This window comes from Vitis riparia, chromosome 11, assembly GCF_004353265.1.
Source record: "Vitis riparia cultivar Riparia Gloire de Montpellier isolate 1030 chromosome 11, EGFV_Vit.rip_1.0, whole genome shotgun sequence".
Classification (NCBI taxonomy): Eukaryota; Viridiplantae; Streptophyta; class Magnoliopsida; order Vitales; family Vitaceae; genus Vitis; species Vitis riparia.
Window position 1 is genome coordinate 6,532,822 of NC_048441.1, and position 27,709 is coordinate 6,560,530.

The 27,709-nt window shown below is 36.7% G+C and overlaps 2 protein-coding genes across 2 annotated transcripts in view; one reads left to right on the forward strand and one right to left on the reverse strand.

Annotated features, from left to right (window-relative positions):
• Positions 1-21,183, forward strand: part of LOC117925320 (cycloartenol Synthase) — a 55,883-nt gene extending 34,700 nt beyond the window's left edge. Inside the window, exons 16-19 of the mRNA XM_034844317.1 lie at positions 6,510-6,687; positions 12,435-12,515; positions 13,691-13,774; positions 20,802-21,183. Coding sequence (XP_034700208.1) covers positions 6,510-6,687; positions 12,435-12,515; positions 13,691-13,774; positions 20,802-20,924 — 466 coding nt within the window. The 3' untranslated portion in view covers positions 20,925-21,183. The remainder of the gene's footprint in view (positions 1-6,509; positions 6,688-12,434; positions 12,516-13,690; positions 13,775-20,801) is intronic.
• A 3,829-nt stretch (positions 21,184-25,012) lies between these two features.
• LOC117924946 (beta-amyrin 28-monooxygenase-like) lies at positions 25,013-27,185 on the reverse strand. Its single transcript, XM_034843695.1, has 3 exons — positions 26,194-27,185; positions 25,912-26,099; positions 25,013-25,543 (listed from the first exon to the last, which is right to left on the reverse strand). Exons 1-3 carry the CDS (start codon positions 27,167-27,169, stop codon positions 25,250-25,252), a joined length of 1,458 nt encoding a protein of 485 aa, XP_034699586.1. The 5' UTR covers positions 27,170-27,185; the 3' UTR covers positions 25,013-25,249.
• Between the last annotated feature and the right edge of the window lie 524 nt (positions 27,186-27,709).

The window sequence follows — 27,709 nt, forward strand, 5'->3', positions numbered from 1 at the left end:
ATCCTCTGTGGCAAAATCTATGTATATTAAAATTTGTAGGGGTGAAGAATAAGACACCTAGACACATAGCCATACCCAACACCTCCACTTGAACCCTGGCAACGTAGGTTTATTTTTTGTTAAGTTGTAGAAACAAATGTTATTCACTTGAATTGTATTAGAATACAATTTGTACATCCTATTTATACATAATTAGGGGATCAAATTCACCTACCACCTACATGCTATAACCCCTCCCATAAATTAGATTCTATCAAAGAAAAAAGGAAAGAAATAAATACAATTGATAAAAAAATCATTATATTTACTAGGATCACAATCAAATTCCTAAGAATCTGACAAGCCTCCTCTTGATGGAGAATAGATATTATCCATTCCCAACTTGCATGTAATTATTTGAAATCAGTGACTAGCCAATCCTTTGGTCAACACATTTGCAAGCTGCGGTTTTGTTGAAACATAGGGTGTGCAGATCAGACCACTATAGAGTTTTTCCTTGATAAAGTGTCGATTTACTTCTACATGCTTAGTTCAATCATGTTGTATTGGATTGTGAACAATGTTGATTATTGATTTGTTGTCATGGCTTTGAACTTTGCTTCTGCACTTGATTAAGTCACCACAGATTACTTCTTGCTTCATATCACTAAGTTGCCACCTAAGAGTGTATAATAACCAAAGGTAGATTATGTTTTTGTCATTGATCCTGCCTAATTTGTATCAATGTATGCCTTTAGGCTTAGCTCTTCATTTTTTTTATAAAAAGAAAATTCCATTTTTGGAGTAGATTTCAAGTATCGTAGAATCATGTATACCGCCTCTTGATGAACTTCCCTAGGAGAATGCATGAATTAGCTTATGATGGTGACAACATAGGCTATATCTGGCCTTGTGTGTGGGAAATAGATTAACTTCCCAACTAGACGTTGATACATTCCACATTCTACTATTGCATCATCTTAAACTTCTCCAGCTTATGGTTTTGTAGGGTTGTCAACAAGCTTACAACCAAGTATACCTATCTCCTTAGGAAGATCCAAAATGTACTTCTATTGAGAGATAAAAATACCCTTCCTTGAATGGGCCTCTTTAATCCTCCTCCCCTTCCCCTCCCCTCCCCACTATTGCAATTATGTCATCAACATAAACTATGACAATGGTAAGTTTACCTATATGCGAGTGTTTGATGAATCCACATCAGTCATGGCTTTTGCAAATCTGCCAAACTATGTTGGGGAGATTGTTTAAGGCCATAAAGAGTCTTTCTTAGTCTACACATATTGTTTCTCTTGAAGTCTTCATTGAAACTCGGTGGTGTTTCCATATACTCTTCTTCTTCTAAATCATTATGCAATAATGCATTCTTAATATTAAGTTGCTACAAAGACCAATCAAAGTTAGCTGCCTAGCTGCGAAGGATAGTGACATACGAATGATATTCATCTTTGCTACTAAAGAAAAGGTTTCTTGTACCTTAGCCATTGTCCTAGCGTTATATCTCTCCAATATCCCATCAGCTCTATATGTAATTGTGAACACTCATTTACATCTGATTGGGTTTTTTTTTTACCTTTGATAATTCAATGATTTACCAAGCTTGGTTTTTCTTAGGAGCTAACATATCTTCCATGGCTTTACTCCCACTCTAACTTCTAAGTGCTTCTTGAACTATTTGAAGAATTTCAATGGTAGTTAATTGGGTAAGGACGACTTTATATTTTGGGGATAGATTTTCAATTGAAATGAAATTGGAAACCAGGTGTTCATGCATTTTTTTTGGTAGCTTTCCTAAGGGCAATTGGTAAATGGAGATTAGGAAACATTGCTGACAATGTTTTTAAAAGGCTAAAGACAGTTTTAAGGCGTTTTGCCCAAATAAGGCGAAGTGTAAGCCTCAAGGTGGAACAAGGCATAAGCCTCAACTTAATAATACTAAAAATAAAAAAATCTTAAAAATCAGAAAAATACTAATAAAATCACAGGAAAAATTAAATAATAAGAAAACTATACAAGGTATAATAATCAAATTAATTGTATATCATTTTCAATTGCTTCTAATTTGGTTTTTTTTTGTCTCTTCTAAAATCCAACTTTCTCTCATGCATTTATCAAATAATCTTCAAAGCTGCCATCACTATGACTAGTAGGATCCTCTTATGAATCATAATTATATTTAATTGCTTCATTATCCTCTCCATCAATAATAATGTCAATCCATTTTTCTTCTTTATCTATTAATTAGAGTGGTCTTTTTTCCTTTATCCATCAATAATAAGATAATAATTATATATATTGATGGATGCTCAGTCACCAATAATTCTTTTAATTCATCTTCCTAATCTCTTCCTTTCATCTCCATGGGTTAATTAGCCAACTAAGCCCTTATTTTTTAAAAGGTATAACACTAATCTTGGATGCAAAACAAAACTTATAAATTTATACTAAAACCCTGTAAAAGCACAAGTCACTACAAATAATAAATATTGAGGCTTAAACCTCTTAACAAATGTATACAAAAAGCCAATAAAGGCCTTAGACCCTTTAAAACCTTTTGAATATTTGAGGCTTAAGCCTCAATAACTTTGAGGCTATAACCTTAAGGCCATAAGCCTCAATCAAGTGAGGCTTAAGCCTTGGTTACATAGCCTTGCCTTCAGGCCTCAAATCTTTATTTTATTTTATTTTTATTTTTTTTATAGGAAACGACAAAGGAATATATTTATAAAAAGAAGGTACACATAGAAGGATGAGGAATCCTCCCAACAAAGAGAAACAAGACTACAAGTAATCAAATATAAGAAAGTATAAAAAGAGAAAAGTAGACACTCTAGTTACACGCCGCTAACCAATCAAGTTGTAATATGTTAAGAGGAATCCCCTTAAAAACCTTAGAACAAAAAGCCCAAAAAGAAGTAAGAAAACAAATAGAATCCCAAAGATACTCGGCATTCCTTGCTTTGTCCTAAAAAATCCTTGCATTTCTTTCCCGCCACACCACCCACATTAACGCAATGCACGCGTTTTGCCATAAGACAATCCCTCTCTTGGAAGATATAAAACCATTAAAATAACTAGATAACATGTCAGAGATGCTCCTTGGGGAAACCCAATCCATCTTTGCTGATTGGAATAATCTGTACCACAACCCCATCGTCAAAGAGCAATGAAGGAAAATGTGATCTACTGTTTCTCCATGCTTCATACACAACTTACATATGTCAGGGCTAAGTGCTTTGTAGGGTCTTCTCAATTGTAGCAAGTCATTAGTATTAACCTTCTTCAATTTCAAAATATTGACTATTGAATCTTCGTTCTGAACAAACTAATCATGTGTTTTTGGTGAGAGCAACAAATATAAAGCAGTAGGAGAAATAACACTAGAAATAGAGTTAGTGAAGTTTGAGTGTTCATTGCCTGGCGCCGTTTCAAACTCTTGAGCTTGCATTCAATCAAGTCAGAACTATTTCTGCTTAGGATAAACCTGTAATGGCATGATAGTCGCGTTAACTACTTGATCTTTTTCTCATGAGAGTTCTTGATCAGGTGCTAAGGAGATAAAACATATAGGTGGCATGGATTTAGAAAGTTTGGGCAGATTAGGCAAATCATGAGAGAAAAACTTATCTTTGCTTCAGCTCTCCCCTTGAAGATAAGTATTAGGAAAAAATGATTGATTTTCAACAAGTGACATCAATGGTTCTAAAATTTTTTCGAGAAGCAATATGCTAACATTTATAAACTCATTTAGTTAGAGAATATCCCACAAACACACATTTTAGAGCTCGAGGATCAAGTTTGCTGCAATTTGGAGGATTGGTATGGACAAATGGCATGCAACCAAAGACCTTGGGAGGAAGTTTACTATATCTATTGAAATGTGGAAAAAAATTTGAGTGTGTCCAATGAAGTCTTATTTGCAAGCACTTTTGAGAATAGTCGGTTAATCAAATGAGCTGCGGTTAGGATAATTTCTCCCTAATATGATTTAGGCATATTTTTCTAAAAAAGTAGAGCTCGAGTGATTTCTAATACCACACCATTTTGTTATGGGGAATTAGTACATGATGATTGGTGTATTATCCCTTCTTTTTTTAGAAAAAGGAGATAACATCTGATTGAAGCACTTTTTCCTATCATAAGATGTAATGTTTTTTATCTTAACTTCGAACTATGTGCTAACCATTTTGCGAAAGATAGGAAACACAAAACTAACATTTGATTTATTTTTCATGAGGAATAACCAATTCACCCTAATATAGTCATCAATAAAGGATATAAACCACATCACTCTAGAAAGACTTGGTATTCAAGAGGGACCCCAAACATCAATAGAAATTAACAAGAAATGGCATGTTGATTTTGCATTACTTGAAGGAAACAAAAGAGGATGATGTCTAGCTAAACATGCTACACAATGAAAACCGTTAACATCCAATTTATTGAATAATAAAGCAAGCATTGTTTTGAGCAAAGAAAAGGATGGATGCCATAGACGAAGATGATGCAACCAAATTTGGGCTTTATTCAATGAGAATTTTTTGAGAAAATGAGAGAGCAACATATGATCACCTTTACTAGAATAGGATCTAAGACCCTCTTCTTCCTTAACATGCCCAATCATACTCCTTGTGGCTCGGTCATGGATCACATAATAAGATGGGAAAAATGGTATAATTCAAATCTTAAATAATTTCATGAATTGCTAAGAGGTTAGTTAAAAGTTTTGGACCATGGGACACGAATTGTAATGTGAGAACCGAAGTTAAAGCAATTTTTCCTTGCTTGCCAAGGTGGCTAGTGTGCCATCAATAACACTGATTTTTTAATCCCCAAAATACGGATTACAAGAAGAGAAACAATGTGAAGAATAGGTTATATGATCAGTAGCGCTTGAGTCAAGGACCTAAGTACTTGGAAAACAATCCTTTGAAACACCAAGAACATGATAAATGGGATGCTTACCAGATTGGGCGAGAGAGCATGAGCAATAGGCTTATCCATTGAAGTTAGAAGGCTACAGAGCCTCTCAATCTCCTTTTTGTTCAATCTACGAGCATCTAAATCATTAGAAGTCGAGATTGAACAATAATAGGCTTGACTACTCCCCTTTTCAAAGTATATGTATCCATTTCCATTTGTTTTTTACCCAATAATTGTGGCTTTCCATGGAGTTTCCAACAAGTCTCCTTTGTATGCCTTGGTTCTTTGCAATAGATACACCACAAGCCATCTTTGTTGACTAGAGATCTAAATACTTCATTTCCTCTATAATTGTTGTTAGACAACATGGAGTTTGGCTTCATAGTGACAAGAGTTGAGTCTTCTATCATTGGAGTGTCAAACATAACATTCCTACTCTTATAATGGAGAAATCTTTGTTTTGGGAAGGTAGATCTTCCTTTCCAAGGACTTTAAACATCATGGCAACATCTTTGTTGCACTTTATTTTAATATTCTGATAATAATCTAATTTCGACCATAAGCTTTTCATGATATTATTGTATTTGGTAACAGAAAAGATACCTTGCTTGGTAGCACCAATCTTGGCCTTTATTTCATAGATGTGGGCAGCATCCCTGACTTTGGAGTATGTTTGTCTGACAATCTCCCAAATTTCCCTAGCCTTTTTCAAGAACAGGCACTTCTACTGATCTCCAGTTGTTTTGAATTTCACAACCACGGCATAATCATCGAGTCCTCTCATCCCACATAGTGAACTTTGGATCGTCTTTGCTTGGGACATGTCCAATTAGATGACTCAATTTTCATTTTCCCTTCAAAAAACATTCAGACTAGTTGAAACCACACTAGGTAATTGCAGTCATTGAGTTTGGCTGGATTTTGTAGATTTTGATATTGTGCTGAAGGGTTATTGTTAGTCAAGTTGAGAGTAGAGTTTGAAGATTGGATGATTTCTGATGAGCAAATCAGAAACAATTTTTGTAAATTTGAGATGGAGGAAAATTTATGATGCTATGCAAGCCAAAAAAATTCAAAGGAATGAGATGGACAACAAGTTCTATTGTTGGCAATGAAGTTCATACAAATGCAGCAAAATCTCAGCAATTAAGGTTGGGAACAGGAAAAACTTAGGGTGCAAAAGAGAGCTCTAGCTTTGATACCATGAAACAAATTCAGTTCCACTTGAATTATATTTGAATACAATCCTTTCATCCTATTCATATGCAATTAGGGATCAATTCACCTACAATCTCTTCCATAAATTAGGGATCGGATTCACCTGCCACCTATCATCCTACAATATCTCCCATAATTCAGATTCTACCAAAGATAAAAGGAAAAAAATAAATACAATTAATACAAAATCATTTCTTTGACTAGGATCACAATCAGATTCCTAAGAATCTTTTTGCACTACTGTATTAGTTTTTTAGCTTTGCTACAAGCCTCTCAGGTGACTGTAACTATGTTTTCATTAGCTTTCACAAAAAGGTCGACCTTGTGTTTCGAATGTATTGTACACTTTAATAACTAGAATTTTTTACTAGGTATGGCTCTTGGGGAGTATGCTTCACCTATGCCATATGGTTTGGGATAAAAGGATTAGTGGCTGCTGGAAAGAACTACAATAATTGCTCTAGCATTTGTAAAGCATGTGATTTTCTGTTGTCCAAGCAGCTTGCTTCTGGTGGTTGGGGCGAGAGTTACCTTTCGTGTCAGAACAAGGTTAAGTCTGTTTTTATTTTTTTTCTTATTTTATTTTTTTATAATATGAAACTTACCTTTCTTTCTTCTCAAGAAAATGCATGACATATAAACTCAATCTTGAATAATTGAACTCCACAAATCTTATAGTTGTAAAAATTTCTGTATCTCTAACTTTAGTTTCTTTTTATTCTCATTTCCAGTATATAAAATGCTTCTTCCAGGAAATACATGGAAAGCTACGCAACTTTTTTTTTTCTTTTCTTTTTTTTTCGGTCTAATCTTTTTCCTGTTTATTGTTATTAGGGATAGGAAACATAATTTTAAAGACAAAACAATGAACCAAGAGTGAGGGGCAATATGCCTTTCACATAGAAAATGGAGAGTCAAACACAAGCAAAATGGGAAATGATTCTCCAATTATCAGTTGGGATAGAAGTGCCATTTCAAGGAATTTTGAGCACTCATCCCTAACCTAACCCAGCAGGAGATCAGTTTCATCATTTGTTTCTGAGGCACCCATGTCTTGTTTGCTGCTAGCAACTTTGATGGTTTAAGTGTCTCTCACATAAGCTGCTGGCATCTCTAAGCTGTAATGGTCAAGCTAAAAAACAGTAGAATGATCACCTTCCACTTTGGCATCCCATCATTTGTCTGGCATGAAAAAAATATCTACATAATGTTTGGCAATATGACTGTAATTTCCCAATTTCACTTTGACCAGTTTCCCTAGGCTATGTTTGGTTCCAATAAAGTACTAAGGAAAGGAAAAAAATGCTAAAGAAAATGATTTTCTCATGTTTGGTTTACCACAAAAAATACCAAATAAAATCATGTAATTAAAAGTAATTGAAAGCTTATGCTTTTTCAAATTATTTAATTTTTATATAGATGAGAAAAAAAAAGTGAAATGAGTTTGAAAAAGTGTGTAAAACTAATTGATTAACTTTAAATCTATTTTTTATTTTCCTTTACTTTTTCTTTTATTCAATTTTTTCTTTCTATTTTCTTTCCCTTAATTTTCTGAGCACCAAACATAGGGTAAACATATCCTCTAGAGTAGAATTTGTTTCAACCTCACAGAGGCAGAATCCAAATTAATTATGATCATGCAATGAGACGTAGACATGTAAACAAAGTCTGGGTCCATAATAAAAGGAAACATAGAGATGCTTATGAACTCTCTATTTATGAAACCCCAAAGAAATTAACATAATTTTATTTATTTTATGATGGGGAACTGTTTCATCTTGCTTTGATATTTAATGCATTTGTTAATAAGCCTGTAGAACAAGTGGGAAATTTGCCCTCCACCTACCTAAGAATGCCTTTGGGTGCTCCTTCTAAATCTGTTGGTGCATGGGATGGAATAGAGGAAAGATTCCGAAAGAGATTGGCTATGTGGAAGCGGCAGTACATCTCAAAAGGGGGGAGGATTACATTAATTCGAAGTACATTGTCCAATCTACCTGTTGAGAGAGAGAGAAAGAAGAAAGACCTTGATTCTCATTAATGTAATGATCTACTTACAATTGAGAAATATATATATATACAAGGCTAAGAGTCCTACAAGCTAAGAGTCCTAACTACCATACATGTGTCCTACCATATATGTGTCCTATATTAACAAGGAAAGGTTATACACTATAAACACATTATATTCAACACTCCCCCTCAAGCTGGAGCATATACGTCATATGCACCAAGCTTGTTACAAATATATTTAATCCTAGGACCTCTGAGAGATTTAGTGAAGATGTCAGCTAGTTGATCATTTGAATTAACAAAACTTGTAGCAACACATCCTGATGCGATCTTCTCTCTAATGAAATGACAGTCAACTTCAATATGTTTGGTCCTTTCATTAAAGACTGGATTGGATGCAATATGTAATGCGGCCTGGTTATCACATATGAGTTTCATCTGTTCATCCTTTCCAAATCTCAACTCTCGAAGAAGATGTTTCAACCATATGAGTTCACATGTTGCCAAAGCCATAGCTTGATACTCGGCTTCAGCGCTAGATCTGGCCACTACATCTTGTTTCTTACTCTTCCAAGATATTAGATTACCTCCAATAAAAACACAGTACCCTGAAGTGGAACGTCTATCTGTGGGTGAGCCAGCCCAATCTGCATCTGTGTAACCAACAACCTGAGTATGACCTCTGTTCTCGTACAACACACCTTGGCCTGGTGTACTTTTGATATATCGAAGAATGCGGATTATAGCATCCCAATGGCTATCACATGGTGACTGTAGGAATTGACTAACAACACTCACAGGAAAAGAAATGTCTGGACGAGTAATGATGAGATAGTTCAATTTACCTACAAGCCGTCGATATCTCCCGGGGTCTCCTAAAGGCTCCCCCTGTCCTGGTACAAGTTTGACATTCGGATCCATAGGTGTGTCTACCGGTTTACAGTCTAACATACCGGTTTCTTCCAGGATGTCTAAAGCATACTTCCTTTGGGAAAGGACCACAGCAGAACTGGATTGAGCTATCTCAATTCCCAAGAAATACTTGAGTTTCCCTAAGTCTTTGGTCTGAAAGTGGGTAAAAAGGTGTTGCTTTAGTTTCTGAATACCATCCTGATCACTGCCTGTAATGATGATGTCGTCCACATAAACAACCAGATAAATACACTGCCCTAAAGAGTTATGATGATAGAAAACTGAATGGTCTGCTGTACTGCGAAGCATGCCAAACTCTTGAACAACAGAACTAAAACGGCCAAACCATGCTCGAGGAGATTGTTTCAAGCCATATAGAGAACGGCGTAACCTACATACTAAACCAGACTCCCCCTGAGTAACAAAACCAGGAGGTTGCTCCATATAAACCTCCTCGGCAAGATCACCATGAAGGAAGACATTTGTAATATCCAATTGATAAAGAGGCCAAGAACACATGGCAGCCATGGAGAGAAGCAGACGGACAGAAGCAATCTTGGCAACAGGAGAGAATGTGTCACCATAATCAGAACCATAAACCTGAGTATAGCCTTTAGCAACTAAGCGGGCCTTAAGGCGATCAACCTGACCATCAGGACCAACCTTAACTGCGTAGACCCAACGACAGCCAACGGTAGATTTACCCGAGGGTAAAACAACAAGATCCCAAGTGCCATTAGAGTGCAGAGCAGCCATTTCATCCACCATTGCCTGTCGCCAGCCTGGATGGGAAAGAGCTTCATGGGTGCTCTTTGGAAGAGAAACAGAGGATATAGCAGAAACAAAAGCAGAATAGGGTGAAGATAATCGATGATAACTCAAAAAATTGTAAATAGGATGAGGATTACGAGTAGAGCGAGTACCTTTCCGAACAGCAATGAGTAAGTCATTAGGAGAAGGCAGAGCCGGGGTAGGTGAAGCCGAAGGGATAGGAAGTGAGTCAGCAGGTGCCTCAGCAAAAGGGAGAGGAGCAACGACACGAGGGCGACGATGATAAACCTGAAGTGGTCGAGGAGGCATAGCATCAGGTGGGGAGACAATGGGAATAGGCAAGACTTCAGAAACAGGAAGAGACTCAGAAGTGGTGGAAAAGAATGGTGAGTCCTCAAAGAAGGTGACATCAGCGGAGATAAAGTATCGATGAGTCTCAAGGGAATAACAACGATAACCCTTCTGAAGTCTGGAGTATCCCAAGAAGAGACACTTCATGGCTTTGGCGGAAAGCTTGTCCTGTCCAGGAGTGAGAATATGAACAACGCGCCGGCGCGTGAGATGCAGCCGCCGGCCGGAAAATTGAGCGTGGACGGCCCGTGGAGGCTCTTTTGGTGCTGGTGCCTTCACAAAAGTTGGAGATCTCCTCCAGGCGCTCCTTCTGGTATGGTCGGTGTCGGAAAAATACGTCGCCGGAAAAGTTCGCCAGAAAGTTCGCCGGGAAAGTTCGCCGGAAAAGTTCGCCGACGGTGAGTGGTTTCTGTCGACGATCCGAATGACCGGAAAGTATTGGGAGATGGGGAAGGTGACCGGAATGAAACACGGTCACCGGAAGGTTTCCCGGAGTTGATGACACGGGAAACAGGAAAGAATTAGGTTTTCTTCCTTGGCTCTGATACCATGTTGAGAGAGAGAGAAAGAAGAAAGACCTTGATTCTCATTAATGTAATGATCTACTTACAATTGAGAAATATATATATATACAAGGCTAAGAGTCCTAACTACCATACATGTGTCCTATATTAACAAGGAAAGGTTATACACTATAAACACATTATATTCAACACTACCGATCTATTTTATGTCCATCTTCCAATTGCCTAGGGCGGTTAGGATGAGACTGGAACAGATACAAAGGGATTTTCTGTGGGGTGGTGGGGCTCATGAGCAAAAACTGCACTTAGTAAGGTGGCCGATTGTGTGTGAAGACAAAAGTAAAGGAGTGTTGGGGGTTAAGAGCCTTGGTTCTTTCAATAAAGCTCTCCTTGGCAAGTGGGTATGGCGCTTTGCAAACGAAAAAATGCCCTTTGGAATCAAGTGATTAGAAGGAAATATGGGGAGGAAAGAGGAGGGTGGAGATCTTGTGAGGCTAGGGAAGACTATGGAGTTGGGTTGTGGAAAGCTATAAATAAGATGGGACAGCTAGTAACCCCTTTTTTTGGCTTTGAGGTGGGGGATGGTAAGAATGTGAGGTTTTGGAAGGATAAGTGGTGTGGAACCACCCCCTTTTTGCAAGGCTTTCCCTTCATTATTTGCTATAGAAACGTCTAAAGAGGCTTGGGTAAATGAAGTTTGGACAGCCGAGGGGGAAAGGAGGGGGAAGTTGGACTCCTAGTTTCAATAGGCCTTTTAATGATTGGGAGATGGAAGAAGTGGGAAGATTACTTTGTTGCTTGGATGGGAAAATGGTTAGGGTGGATGAGGAGGATCGGGTGAGTGGGTGGAATCAAAGGATGGGGTTTTTTTGGTAAAATCCTTGTATAGGGCTTGGCAGCCGGTGTCTCTTGCTTCATTCCCTTCGAAGATTATTTGGAATTCTTGTGTACAGCCCAAGATTAGTTTCTTTGCGTGGGAGGCTTCGTGGGGAAGAGTTTTAACCTTGGACCGTTTGCAAAAGAGGGGTTGGGCTTTGGCAAATAGGTGCTTTCTGTGCCAAACGTGTGGGGAGCCGATTGACCACCTCCTCCTTCATTGTGAAAGAACAAGGGAGGTGTGGACGTTGCTCCTCTTTTTTTTTGGAGTTTCTTGGGTCTTTTCATATTCGGTAAAGGAAACCCTTTTAGGTTAGAGGGGCTCTTTTGTGGGCAAGAAGAGGGAGGTGGCATGGCAACTGGGACCGTTATGCTTGTTTTGGGTCATTTGGAAGGCTAGGAATTCAATTGCTTTTTAGGACGGTGTGCTGTCCATTCAAAAGCTAAAAGTTTCTTTTATGTATTTACTTTGGTCAGAAACCAAATTGTGGATAAAAGATGGTCCTTTGACCTTAATAGATTTTATAGAATGGGTGTGTATGCGTTAAGGGAGAGGGTTTTTTTGTGTTTCCCTTGAGTTTTAGGTCCTTTTATATGGGGGTGAGTTGATTTATACTGTAACTCTATGAGCCACTTCTTTAGCGCCTCTTTGCTATACAATTTTTGCTTATTGATAAAAAAAAAAGAAAAAAAAAATTCTGTAGAACAATGATTAACTCAGTAGAAATAATATTGTATGATGTGAATATACACTTAAAACCTTTATAATGGGTGAGAAGATTGAAATCTCTAATGCCATTTCTTGTGTAGTTCTTTTACAATTTTTCCTTTAAAGCTTTTGTTTTACAGGTGTATTCAAATCTTGATGGCAACAGATCTCATGTAGTAAATACCGCATGGGCTATGCTGGCTCTCATTGATGCTGGGCAGGTACACATCATATTTTACTACATGTTTGCTAATGTTGAAGAGGGACTCAGTTTTTGTTGTGTTTATAGTCAGTTTCCTTTTTATAGAATTGTTATCGTGCTATTATTGATTTTTATTAATTGCATTTTCTTGACATTCTTTTTTATCTCTGTAAACAAAGCAAACTAAATGCTGCAAGAGGATAAGAAATGCTTCAAAGTTATCTTCAATTCCTCATTTATCTTGAATGTGCTATATAGAGGCTTATTTGCTAAGCTGTCCTCCATAGAAGGCTTCTTCTCCTCTGGATAATGTTAATAGAAGTCCTTTTCTTTCCTCATAAAGTATATAGTTAGACATTCTCAATTTAAGCAGTGTAGTGTCAACGTATTGCTTGGTTATCCATTAAAATTTGCCTTCTTCCTGTGGCATATCCATAAATTACTGAGAAGTTTGGTACCTAGTAGTCATACATGATGGAGTAGTTATGTATGTTGTTTTACAAGCGACTAAATGATATCCATAAATTATGTTGTTTTACTAATGTTAAACAAAACGTAACTGATATGAGTTCCTTCAATAATGCCCATGCTATAAGGCACAATGCTAGAGCTAGAAGTTGCCCCTGATCTTTAAATCTGTAATCTCTATTATGCTGGCAACTTCATTCTTCCTATGTGGTACATGTGTATAGAAGGTATATCCCCTGATTGTTGGCTATTCTTTGGTGAATTCTGCTTTTGAGTCCATCAGCGCTCTAATTGTTGGTAGTTGGGAATCTTTTCTTTTTTTATTACTATGACTATTCCACCAGGATTATGGTTTTCCTGAGTTTAGTTGAATGGTTGAATGCAGTCAGTGACTAGGAGCAAAATAGATTAGTTAGCGTCATTCACTAATTGTGCATAGTGAGGTTTACAGGAGAGAAATGGAAGATGATGGATGGGGTGATTCCTTGATTAGTTGCATGGATGTTCATGCCCTTTTTTGAAGTAGAAATTAAATGTTGGAAAGTCGAAATATAAAATCAAAGTAGATGCATATCTATTTCATCAGCTTTTTAAGTGTATGACAGGTGTATTTAAGAGGTTACTAAAAAATGATTTGGTGCTTATCAGAATTTTGTGTCATGTAGAAATATATTTATATGTTTTATGAATTATACCTTTTTATTTTGTATAAAAACTTTGATGCAGGCTGAGAGAGACCCAACACCATTGCACAGAGCAGCACGAGTATTGATAAATTCCCAAATGGAGAATGGAGATTTTCCACAGGAGGTAATCCTGTAGAACTTCCTGTATGATATATTTGATTGTTATACATTTCTATTTGGCCGGAAAATCTCAAATGGTGGTCTTTAAACCTATTGAACACTTTCGAATGCTTGGATTAAAAATAAAATCTCAGAACCAACGATATAAGATAGATGCAAAAACAAAGTGAGATGATTAAGTGATTTGTATTATGCAGTTGTAGTAAGTTTCCATGGAAAAACAAAGTAAGGTACCATGTTTTACAAGCATGGGCTGTAATTTATGGATATTGCTTAAAATGCATGAGTTTGCTACATTATAATTTTTGTTTTAACATGGGTATTACTACATCATGTTTGATATTCATTGATGATTGATGCACATCAATTACATTTTGTTTTACGAGCACTTAAATGATACCCAACTTGATTCTCAATAGTTCATGCCACTGCCTCAAAGTTGATAGAAAATCTTGTTCTTTGTTTTCTTCTTTTTTTCCTTTAATTGTGCATAATTTTAGTTAGTTTCCTTCTTGCACCCATCCAACTCACTCTCTTTCAACTTTCCTTTTTTTTTTTTTTTTTGTTTCTTATACAATGCCATTTGTTATGTCCTAAACTCTGAGTTAGTCCAGCTTCTGCATATGTCGATGTTTGAAATCCTCAAAGAAACTGGCCTAAACATGTTAAGAAACATAAAATAGAGGAATATGGGGTGAAGAATGGGTTTCCAAGGAATGTGTGGCAGGGAGTGAAGTTCGTGTTTCTGTGAGAAAGTAAAGGTGGTGCAGATTCTTTGGATTCTCTCTCTAAGAAGACTTTAGCAACTTTTGGATCTTGAAAAGTATCAAGGAGATGGGGTTGGAATAGTCGATTCTTTTGTTTAGTTTGTCATGGAAAATATAAAGGATTTATTGGAAGCGAAACTTATTTTTTATTTTCCTTTGCCTTTTCTTTTCTTCCTCTTCCCTTGTTGTTTTCTTTCCCTTCTATTTTCTCAGGCTTTCCATGATCTATACAGAATCATACAAAGTTTGTATTGATTGAATGAATCTAATTTTTCTAGCAAAATTATAAGGATTTCATAATATTTCCCTATACATAGAATACAATTTCACTGAATTTAAGGTTATGTTTGAATCATAGAAAGTACCAAAGGAAGGAGAAAAAGTGGGAAAGATTCAAGTTCTCTTATTTGGTTTATTGTAGAAGTATACAGGAACGTTATATATAGTAAAAATTATTTGAAGCTTTAAATATTTTCAAAATTTTCATTCTTTATACAAAAGAAAAAAGGAAAATGATAAATTTGGAAAAGTATGTATGAAAATATATTTAGTCACATTTTCCATTTTTGTTTATCTTTTACTAACAATTTAGTCATTGCTAAGCAAGAAAGTAGTACAAGGGGATTGGTTTGATAGTGGAGAGGAGTCACAATTGTTTGTCCTGGATTTGATTTGGTGAGGGGGAACTGGCTGGGTTGTAGGAGGGAGTAGAAGCATGCTATGAGGGTAAGGCTAGCAAGCATTCTAGGTTGGAGTAGCAAGGAGTCAAGAGTTATAGGTTGGATCTTCGTAGCAATAGCGCAGGGAGATTTTTGTTGTGTACTATTTTCACAGCTGAAGAGAAAAGGTTCTCTTTTGTGTTTCCTAAATGTAGGGGTTTCCCAAGAGGATGGAAGACCTTAGCCAACAAGTTAAAGAGCATCAATGTTGTCTCTTTGACAAGGTTTGTGGGGGTTGCCCAAGTGACAATTGGCATATGAAGGTTAGTAAAGTTGGTGCCTCTCAAAAGGGAGCTTCTTATGTAGAGGTGGCAGGTAATGGAAACAGAAAGGTGGGAGAGGCTATCTAGGTTCAGTGTCAGACCCCATGCTGGATTTGAGTTCTCTGAAATCTTGGGTGAGATTCAATTGGAGACTAAGGAAATCTACATTTGGCTTTGATGGGAGAGTCCCTCATTCTGTTTGAGTTTGAGAACATCAATGATGCTGAAAGGGTTTGGAATTTGGAATCAAATTGTTTGTGAGGGCTTGCAGTTGGATTGGTGGAGGCCAAAAGCTAGTTGCTTTAGTGAAGGGGTCAGTGCGAAAGAATTATTGTTAGAGTAGTTGGGGTGCCATTGCACTTGTGGGGTAGGGATATAAAAGAATGGGAGATGCATGTGGTTCGTGGCTGTTGATACAAACACAATGAAGTGATGCCATCTTTAGTGAGCTAGAATCCTTGTTAAAGCAAGTGGATGGAGGCTGCCTAGTATTTTGCATGTAGTGCTTCTTAGTCTTTGTCATCCAACTTAGGTGGGAGTCTATCTCCACCATGGATTTCTTAGGTTGTTTTAAAAGAAAAGTGTGGTGTGCTAGAGGTTGGGGATGGTGGTGTGGAGGTTTCATGCACTTGCAGGAGAGTAATTATTGAGGAAGGGTAAAGAGTAAAAGTGGTAAACCGGGTATGTCCTCATAAGCTAACAGTGTCACCCAAGGAATAGAGGAGGTAACATTTTTTGGTTGTTGCTGAAAGGTGGAGTCAGTTGGGTTGACTAGGGAAGAGGTTAGGCTCACATTACTGGTTCATGCCAAGGGTGAGCCATCTTTTTTAGGCTCTTTAGTTCCTTTTAATGCTTGGGTTGTGGGAGGCCCATTTGTATTAGGGTATTGTTCTTTTAGGCAATCTCGGGCCACCTAGTTAGCTTTTCAAATGGCTTGTTGAGCTAGCTTGTTGAAGGCGAGGCTACCCTTTCCTTAGGTCAAGCCTAGCCTTTTAAGGCCTTTGGTGTAGCCTTGGTAGTGGGCTAGTCCAAAGGTGACAAAAGGTTTCTTTCTTTATTGTTTAGTGTGGTAAAAGGGGATGGTCGAGAGCTTCTAGAAGACCCTTGTTCCTCGACTTCCTCTGCGAGCCGCATAGTGTTGGCATCACCCATAGATTTGGCTCTCTTTCTTGAAGCAGATGGGTTTAGAGGTGTATTGTCATCTCTTGTGCTTTTGCTAAGGTGTGGGTCTTCTCCTTCTAGCTTCAATGGCAGATTCTCAAAGATGGAGATGGGCTTCATTTGGTTCCATGGAGGGGCCAGGTAGAGGAGCCTTTTGACGTCGGTAGTAGAAATGGTCCTCTGCTGATGGTTTCCTGTGTGAGTTTTAGTGGATTTTCAAAGCTTTTTAATAGAATGGTGAGAAGTCAGGACCAAGCTTGGAGTAGCAAGGAGGTGGTCTTAGATAACTATAATCCTAGTCATGTTATGTCTGGTGGGGAAGGCAGCTTAGAAATGACCCTTGACAGGTTTGTCACATTTAGCACTTTTGTGGGTATGCCAATGTAGGGGCATGAAAAGGAAATTGTTGCTTTGTTGAGAAAGTTGGAACTTAAAAAAAGAGGAGTGACAAGGAACTTTGAAAGCTAGAGTGTTTGGTTCATTACTATCCCTCATATGGGAAAGAGAGAGGGATTGGATGAGTTGCATAAGTTGCAGGGAAGTGTTACTTGTTTGCCAATGAAATTAAGGATTCTGTCTTAGAATGTTAGAGTGATTAATGACCAGATGTGGAAGATAATCAAGTCTGTCATTAGATCCCGAAGGGTTGATCCAGTCTACTTGCAAGAAACTAAGCTGAAGCTTATAAATGTTTAATTGGTGAGAAGTTTGGGGTGGGAAGGCATCTGGACTAGGGGGTGCTAGAAGCCAATGTTTCAGCAAGAGGCATTCTGCTTTTCTGGGATAACAAAGTGCTTGAGTTCAATGGGACGGAAGTGGGGATTTTTCTTTATCTTGTCAATTCAAGAACTATGGGGATGGTTTCATATGGTGTTTTTCTAGGGTTTATGGTCGAGTTCAGATGGTTAAGAGTGAGAATTTTTAGGCAGTGTTGGGGACGATAAGGGGGTTGCGGGGTGACCCATGGTGTGTGGGAGGAGACTTCAGTTGTGTAAGGTTTTCAGGTGGTAGAAGAGAGTTCTAGGTTGTCCTTTGATATGAGGCGATTCTCTACGATAATTGATGAGTGGTTTTTACGAGATCTCTTGTTGGTAGGTAGGCCTTTTACATGGTGTGGGGGTCAATCAATTCAGTATGCATCAAGGCTAGGTTGTTTTTTGGGTGTTAGAGTGGGAGAATCATTTTTCAGGCCTCATCCAAAGTGTTTTACCAAGGCTAATTTTGGAACATTGCCCCATCATTTTAGATGGGGTTGGTATGCATAGGGAATGCCTTTTAGATTCAAGATTATGTGGCTTAAAGTGAAAGGCTTGAAAGATTTAGTGAGGGGTTGTTGGATGGGTTATGATTTAAGAGGGTCCTTCAGTTACATTTTGGCAATAAAGTTTAAGACTTTAAAACTAAATCTTAAAAAATGGAACAAGGAGGTCTATGGTAATGTCAACACTAGGAAAGAGGAGGCCTTATAGTGGATCAATTTTTAGGACTTCAAGGAGAGGGAGTTTCCCTCACTGTTAAGGAGTCAAAGGTTAGAAGCAGAGCAATGGATAAGTAGAGCAATGTGGAGATGTTAGTTGCTTTCTTGGGTTGCGGGGTGGGGTATCTCTCTTCTACTTACCTAGGCCTTCCGTTAGGTGCTTCGTTTAAATCAACTAGGACATGAGACTGATGGAGGAGAGGTTTCAAAAGAGGCTTGCTTTGTGGAAGAGGCAGTAATTATCCAAAGGAGGGAGACTTACTTTGATTTGAAGGACTCTTTCTAGTCTCCCAATTTACTTCATGTCCATGTATGTTATCCCCAAAAAAGATGAGCCAAAGGTTGGACCGGATCTAAAGAAATTTTAGGGCGGGTAGAGCTTGCGCAAAAGCTATAGCTTCTTAAGTAGCCTATAGTTTGCTTGGACTAAAAGAGTGGAGGCTTAGGTATGAGAAACCTCTCTATTCTAAACACTTCTCTTCTTGGCAAGTGGTATTGGAGACTTATGACAGAGGGAGAATCTCTTTGGAAGTGAGTTGTTTCTTAAAAATTTGGGGAAGAAGAAAGGGGAGGGTATGTGGAGAGCAATAAAAAAGAATGAGCCTCTGTCAAGGGCAGAGTTTGCTTCTCTATTGGCAATGGAAGAAGGGTCAAGTTTTAGAAAGATAGATGGTTGGTGACTCATCTTTGAAAATATCTTTTCCGTTGTGGTTCTCTTTTGCCACAGGCAAAGATATGTGGGTAACAAATATGTGGGAGTGGTATAGGGAAAGTGGTTGGTGGAGCTTGAAGTGGTGGCAAGTTCTTCGTTAAATCTTTCTTCCTCTTTTAGTCTAAGGAAGAAGTGAGCGTCTCCCTGCATGTTGTGTTTGGAATTCCTAAGTTCCTATGACACTGGGTTTTTTTTGCTCAGGAAGTATCATAAGGCAGTCTTTTGACAAATAAGCAACTTAAAAGGTGGGTATAGAATATCCTGAATAGGTGTTACATGTGCAAAAGGGACGAGTAGTCAACTAATCATTTGCTCCTCTATGTACCCTATAGCTAGTATCCTGTGGCATTTAACTTTTTCTCTGTTTGGTGTGATTTGGATGATTCATTCCTCAATGAGAGGAACTTTGTTAAGCTGGCATGGCTCCTTCATGGGCAAGAAGGGAGAAAAGCTTGGAGGGCAACTCTAGTGTGCTGTTCTAGACTCTTTTGGATGGAAAAGAAACAGAAGGGTTAAATTATATGTTGATGTTAATCCCATGTCCATGATAAACTTTGTAGATTGGATTAGTTCTAAGTAAGGAGTGGGGGTGAGGGGGTTTATTTTTTATTCCTTTCCTCTTTCTTCTTCTTGCATGTTCTTTGGCACCATTTGTATACGTTGCATGTAATTTGTTGCACCTCTAGCGCTAGCATTGTGCTTATTTCTTTATATATATATATTGGCTATCAAAATATTGAGGGTTTTTTTTTTTTTTTTTTTTTTTTTTGAGTTCAAACCTAATTCTTATTGTCCTTTACCTTTTTTTTTTTTTTCTAAATTATTTTCTTTCCCTAATTTTTTTTCTCAAACTTCTCGAAAATGTGGAGGGAAGTAATAAATATTTCTGAACTCGATAAAATTTTATCACATACATATCCAAATTTACTTTCCCCTATTATACGTAGTATAAAAAATTTGAAAATAAATTTTTATATAACTTTTGTTATTGATTTTCCTTAAACCAAACAAGAGAATTTGGACTCATTTTATTTATTTTCCTTAGTTTCCATTTTAAATCTTGGAAAACTTGAGAGAAAAGAGGAGGGAAAGAAAATAGAATGAAAAAAAAAAAAGGAAAATAAGAAATAGGTTTAAATGGAATAAATCTTTGTACATGCTGCTTCAAATTTATTTCTCATCCTCTCCAAAACAAAGAATAAAGAGGTTTAAAATGTTTTAAGTTTTTAAATAATTTTTAATCATCCTTCAAATTTATTTCTCATTATGTCCAAAACAAAGAATAAAGTTTAAAATGTTTTAGATTTCTAAATAACTTTTATTATATTTAATTTTCTTTCATTTTTTCTATGAAAAATCAAATAATAGATGTTGAATTCCTTCCTACTTTTTTATGTCAGCTTGTAACGCAATGTTTGTGTTTTCTTTCATCCAAATAAAGCCTACAAGAATCAAAGTAAAGAAAATAAAGGAGTGGAGAACTTACTATGAATTGAATTTCGATATTATAATTTTGATGGAAATTCATATCTTATGAATTGGAAAAGAATGAAAGATCGCTTTCTTCATTGTTTCTGATCTTCATCATTCATCCATGTAACAGCTCAAAATAAGTACAATCTGGGTGTTTCATTGGAAATCCATAACATGGGCTTGAAGATTTTTTGGCTGTTTCTTTGGATTTATAAGGGCAATGGTTGCTCCCCAAAAATGAAATAATTCCTTCATCTTCTTATGTAACATTTTCTGTACTGATGGGAGTCAGAGGAATTTGGAGTCATTGGTAGTGATGATAGTATGAGCTAGTTTTTATGGTTTTGTGCCTTATTTGCTAGGGAAAAGTCTGAATGAAATGGTTCCATTTCTATGGATTCAGGCATGCTCTTACACTCCAAAGTCATTCATGTTCTATAACTTGTTCTTTGATTGCAGGAGATCATGGGGGTCTTCAATAGGAACTGTATGATCACTTATGCTGCATACAGAAACATCTTCCCCATTTGGGCTCTGGGTGAATACCGATGTCAGGTTCTACGGGGTCCCTTGACAAAATAATGCAAGTAATTATGACTCATCTTTTCATATTGACTAGTAGCAATTCCCATAATTTGTTTAGCCTTTTCTCGCTGCCAATTTCAATAGTACTGTAGGTCGAGTTGCAGAAGTTATTAGCTCCAGATTAAAATACTTGACTCTGTATGTAACATTATATTTGATTTCAGTGCATGGACTGAAATAATCTTGTCTTATGCTTTAGCATTATCTGTTATAACATCAAATAATAGGAAGCAAGAGAGTTGTTTGTTCATGAGAATGCTGCAGTGACTTTGTTCTCCGTCTGTTCTCCACTAGAACCAATTGGTTCAACTTGGATGGAATGCAAGCAGCATAACCCTACGGAAGATGTAAATATGTGGATCTGGAGTAGGTGAAAAACCAATTGCTGGCTGGACTGTAGTGAAATGTTTGCTATGCCATGGACAATTAATTGGTAGTATACATTTTGAATACCTTCAGCTGGGAAACCACGGGAAATACTTAAAATATCAAAGGACATGGGTGGGAAAAAATTTCACACTGCAATCTGTGAGATTTTAAATTATTGTTAGTGAATTAGGTGCATTAGACTCAAGTCAGTCAAACTAGTTTGTAAGGTGAGATTTCGAATTGCAATAAACAGTGAACTCCCAAACTTACATATATGTCAGGTTTGCAGTTTCTGGGAATTAGGGATGTAGGCAACGATGACTCTAAATCATTGCTCCACCACGGTCTATATAAATGACGAACAAAGGTATGAGTTGAAATCAAACTCCATAGGAGGGCTTCCATTTAAAAAAAAAATTTGGAAAATGGAAGCATATATATATGACTTGCTCCTTCAAATTATAATGGCAGCATTTGACCGGTAAAGTAAATGTCGTAAACTTATGATTTATTTAGTTAATGTGCATTCCTCTAGCTCATTACAATAACTAGTGGTGTTTTTTCAATCAAAACATGAATCTCCAAAACTTTCATCAACAAATAATGATGGGGATTAGGAATTTGATTATTTTATTAGAAAAGCACCACCTCCAGGAAAGTGCCGTGATGAGGGGAGTTGGCAGTTCCCTTTTCACCCAGCGTGCTAATCCTAAACTTATGAAATGTACCATGTCAGTCAGTCCGGCTTGAATTCTTCCAAATCCTTGTTTATTGCCAAATAATTTCTGGATCCAGCTATAGACCCGGTCCACCATTTGGAATTGCTTCATTACGCTAACAAGGTCAACTAAATACCAGCCCTGAACTACAAACAGAAGGAAGCGGTGGGGGCATGGTCCACTGTTGCATGGTTGCATAAACCATTTTGGATTTGTCTATTTCTACAAAACAAAAACAAAAAAAAGTACAAAATGGTTTGGTGTACTACATGTCTATGTTAGGTTTCTTTTCCTTCTATCCATCAGTCAGTCTCGAGACATGGATACCACATTCAGACATTCAATTTGAAGTAATCTAATACATCAATTAGTATTATGTAGGGAACATTTCCCAGGAATTATCTTCAAGGACCCCTGTCTCACTCTTATGCAGGTAGCAAAAACTCATTAAAAGAACAAAATTAAATAATTTTTAAAAACCATTTTAAAATTTATAAGTATTAGAAAAAAAAAATCACTATTTTAAATTTTAAAAATTTTGATCATAGTTTTAAAAATGAAAGGTAGGCCACTACTTTTATTATAATAACTTTTTTTTAGACCCCTAATTTTGCTCAATGAGAATGATATTGATGTACTTTCACCAAATCTATGAAAGAGCATCTAAATCTTCCAATGGTCACATATGATGTTTAGTCGCTTTATAGGAGCATGAGACAATTAGACCACAATGGGTGCCATTGCTCCCCATCTTCAACGTAGAAAAAATGTCGTTTTTAGCTATGTGAATCATGATATTTCTTAAGTTAAAATGGAGTATGCTATGGAGGAGAAGCATACAAAGCAATCAACTTAAGCCTATAGTGGAGCTAGTGCCTAGGAAATAATTATGGAAATCTATGATATTTGAAGCAAAAATAGAGGAAGAAATTCTTAGAAATAGAAATGAACAAGGAAACAAGCAAAGTGAGGAGCAAGTGAAAGGTTATGAGATGTGGATCGAAGAAGAGACATTTCATAGCTAGTATCAAAATAGAATGACACATTGTTATAGCAAAAAATGATTAATTTAGCGCATTCATTATGAAAAACTTATTTAAAACCAACTATTTGTTCAATTAGGAGGTAGTATATTACAACTTTAATGGGTTGCCTAAACTCAAACTAGTTATGAACAAGTTATCCATTTGTAATAAATTGTGTCTTAAATCTTCTGTCCAACTCCTAATACTCACAAATCACGTATAATATAAAAAAGGTAGGCTAGAATGCTTATAAAATATAATGCATGAAATAAGGATATATAAAAGTATACTCAAAACTTATCAATAAATAATAAAATCAAAAAATTTATTATAACATGTCATGCTTTTAAGGTTTCTATTATAATAATAACATTCAATATTGTTTTAAAATAGAAGTTGACAACATTAGTAGGAATGCATGCATCATACAAGAATCTTCTAAAAGTTATATCTATTCTCCAAATATTTTCTAAAAGTCATAATAGCATTGTTTTTTTTTTTTTTTTGGCTATTTGATATTGTGGAATATATTTTGCATTTTTTGAACTTCTTCATATTCATATTCAAGTGTATTCCCCTCCAAACTATGATTCATTAGGGTCATATATAGACGTTCATATTCATAAACTTCATAAGTTACTATTTTAGATCTGCAAACTCTTGTAAAAAAAATTTCATTCAAAATATAATATAAAGGGGAATCAATTTTCATGGTTTAATATCACCTGCTAGTTTTATATTTATGAATTCTCTTACACTCTTTTACAATACAAACAAATGAGAACTTTACCTCTATTTACATATCTTTTTTTCGTATAAGATTAGTCTTCCCTCTAATTAATCATGAATTTGTGGTTGAATTTCAAGTAGACGATAATGTCAAATTTGATTTCATTTTTCTATGACAAGGGGAAAAAATAAACCAAAAAACAAGTAGTAAAAAGGTTAGAAATTTTAATCATTATAAAAAAATGAACAAAGAATGTGGCATCATGATGGTGGTAAACTATACATGTTTCTCATACAGCAAACACAACTTTTGGAGCTGATATTTTTACACACTATTGGATGTGTATATGCAAGAGAGGCAGCACAAGAGCTTGGAAAAAAAAAAGTCGTTTACCTTGAGCTACAGTTTTGGCAAAGTGGGTTCGTACTAAGGACATTTCTGCAAGTCACAGACTATTGTAGCAAAAGGTAAATGACTACATCCCCAATGCACACTCCCTTTTGCTAGAGAAAAGCCATGCTCATCATTCTAATATTAAGGCTATGTTTGGTTCCCGGAAAATTTGAGGGAAAATACGAGGGAAAGAAAATACAAAGAAAAAGTAGAAGGAAAGAAAAAATGAAGGAAAATAAAAAAATAGATTAAAAGTTGATAAATTATTTTTTTTGTTACTTCAAACTCTTTTTATTTATTTTAATTCATCAATATAAAGATTAAATAATTTAAAAATACATAAGTTTTTAATTAGTTTTAATTATATTTGATTTTCTTTGATATTTTTCATAGGACAACCAAACATGAGAAAATCATTTTCCTTAGTATTTTTTTTCTTTCCTTTGTATTTTCCGGGAACCAAACATAGCCTAAGAAAAAATAACTTAAATCGGCACATCCAGGTAGAAATATAACTAGAAATGGGTGCCTGCAGATGCAGCCCACTAAACAATCATTTTGGTTTGGTTCAATTCACATATTTAAACAGAACCCTCCTGAGTAAACGGAAGCCGTGCAACACCCATGCACACGTACGTACATATTGTGGGTTTTCTTTAAACTGCAAGACCCACTTAGGAACCAAGCCAACAGGAGCCTGGATCCATCCATCCTTTACATATATATATGAGCTCTACAGTACGGATTTTTCCGCTTCATTCGTAGACTTCACTCGCCCATATATACCTCAAGTTGTAGGCAACAAATCTTTAACATATATGGCCTTAAACACTCTGATAAGCTTTGACATAGTGAAATAGGTGAGTTTGAATATTTGGTTCAAACCCAAGATACGTTACAAGCAGCGTTCCTGCAGCTCTTTATTTAGCTGCAGACACTACAGATACACAAGTATTTTCTTTATTTAAATAAAAGCACATGAAACTATATATATATATATATGCGCACAACTAGGCATCTGGCGTAGCTGCGAGGAATCCATATATATATATATATATATATATATATATATGAAGGCAAGGAAGATTAATGGTGACGAAGGCGAATGGGAAGTCCTTTTGCAGGCATTGGCATTGGATCCACTATGACATCTTCATTTGGATGCAGTTTATACCAACTGAACCGTCTCACAACATTGTGTATGAAAACAAGTATTTCCAAACGAGCATACTCTTTCCCAGGGCACATTCGTGGTCCTCCTCCGAAAGGAACATAGGTGTAAGGAATGGGTCCATTTCCTTCAAACCTTGAAGGATCAAATTTCTCCGGATCAGGGAAGTAGTCAGGGTTCTTGTGTGTTGCGTTTGTGCTCCAGTACAACTGAAAATAATAAACAACAAAATCGAAACCAAACTTGTTAATCATGACCACAATTGCTTCTGATCTGAACGGAATGCATGCTTATATACATGCATTTATATGTAAGCTTGCAGGATTTGGTTCAATATACTATTATGCTTAACCTCCTCCCTCATGTGCAACCCCATACTACCAAGTGTAATCAAAATTCATATCCATCAGAGATCGATAGACAGAATTTGGATTCATTTCCAACATAAACAATCCAAGTTTTAAATTAATTTTCCTAAAACTTTAAGCGTGCAAGATTTGAATTCACTATACATATTATGCTCCTTTAACATATATGACTGTTAACTAGCTGCACTTGACTACTTGTTATAACATACCTTCCACCCTTTGGGAATGGAGAAACCAGCATAGGTGAAGTCAGTTATGGCCTCTCGGAAACTACCTTGAAGTGGTGGTGCCAGCCTCATTACTTCATTTGCCACATTCCATGAATACTTCATCTTTTGTATGTCCTCCCAATCAAGCATCTCTCCACTTTTCTTCCCGGCTGCAACCTCCATTTGCTCTGCTCGCCACCCAACCAAAACGATTTCAAATTAATGTTTTTAATTGAAGTACTTCAATATATAATATACAGATCAAATAGTAATATTACGTACCCTTTAAAACCTCATTGTAGACTTGTGGCAACTCTGCAAGATACTTGATGATGAAAGTTATGGCAGCACTTGCAGTGTCATGGCCACCAATTAGCAAACCAAGTATCTTATCCGCAATGTCCATCTCATTCAAGAACTGTCCATTCTCATCTGTTGTGGTGAGCATATGGGACAGTATATCATGCTTAGAGGATGAACTTTTCCCCTCTAAAACTTGAATTTTCCTTTGCTTGATTATTGCTCTGAGCTCCTTTCTTACGGAATCCGCAGCCTTGATAGCACGGTTGAATGGGGTCCCAGGGAAGTTTATAGGTATTGACATGACCCCAGCAGCCAAAATATGAAATGGGTTAGCGAATTTTGCAATGTGCTTAGGGTCATCTATGCTCAAGAACAATCTACAAGCCACCATGAAGGTGTATTGCTTGGCAAGAGGGAAAACAGTAACGGTTTCATTCAAGTCCCAGTGGTTATCCAAATGCCACTTCGCTATGGAATCCATGATCCCCACATACTTTTGCAACGCCTCGGGTTTTAGAAAGGCTGGAAGCAACTTACGAGTTTTCATGGACTCTTCTTTGGTCGAAGTCTGAAGAGAAGAGGGAAATATCTTCTCCACAGAGCGCGGCCACCATGAAGTAACAAGCTTGTTCTCGTTGGAGAACAACAACTTGTTTCCAGCAGCCCCACACACAACTGCAGTTGGTTCTCCGAGTAAGCAAGTTTTGAAGATCTGGGTTGAGTATTTGGCCATCCTATCTTGAATGAACCTTTCAGGGGTTCCCTTCCTGCCCATCCGAAGGAATTCTAGACTTTCACCAATGAATGGAAAACCCATTTTCCCTGGAGGCAGGTTAATACCACTGCTTTTTTCGAGTTTATGGACAAAGAAGCGAATCCAAAAAGAGAGAGAGAGAGCCATGAGGAGGAGAAAGGAGAGGAGCAAGAGCTCCATGTCGCTTTGCTGCATGATCATCTGAATGGAAGCAATGGCACTGAATAAGAAGTAGAAGATTAGGTTGCTATATAGGAGGTCACCAAGAGACCATGAGGCACTTCCTTTTTCTTTTTTTTACTGAGTAATTAATTGTTGCACGCTTGCTGTACGCATTCTTTGAGTTTGACATTGACTCGTTGGCAGTGCAAAACCCGCACACTAAACAAAAATTTCATACACGAAAAGTTATGTCATCTTTATTTAGGAATCTCTAATCATTCTAAATATCTCTCCTTTCCATTATAACCCTAAACATTGGATTCATGTTCCTCTTGTTTAGCTACTATTTTTTTATTCCACTACACGACTAACAAATTTCTTTCTGTAGAGGGAAACTTAGAAAAATAACCTCACATTATTTAATTACAAGTGAAATTATTTGTTCTTTTTCTAGGCCACAATTTTCTTAATGCTGAACTAAATAACATCCCAATAATTCTCTCTCTCTCTCTCTCTCTCTCTCTCTCTCTCTCTCTCTCTCTCTCTCTCTCTCTCTCTCTCTCTCTATTTAGGGATGAT

Excerpts from the sequence above, each read along its gene's own strand:
- LOC117924946 (XM_034843695.1), bottom strand. The coding sequence starts at position 27,169 with ATGATCATGCAGCAAAGCGACATGGAGCTCTTGCTCCTCTCCTTTCTC. Across the intron at positions 26,100-26,193 it reads CTACAATGAGGTTTTAAAGG|AGCAAATGGAGGTTGCAGCC; the intron begins GTACGTAATATT and ends GGTGGCGAGCAG. Across the intron at positions 25,544-25,911 it reads CCATTCCCAAAGGGTGGAAG|TTGTACTGGAGCACAAACGC; the intron begins GTATGTTATAAC and ends TATTATTTTCAG.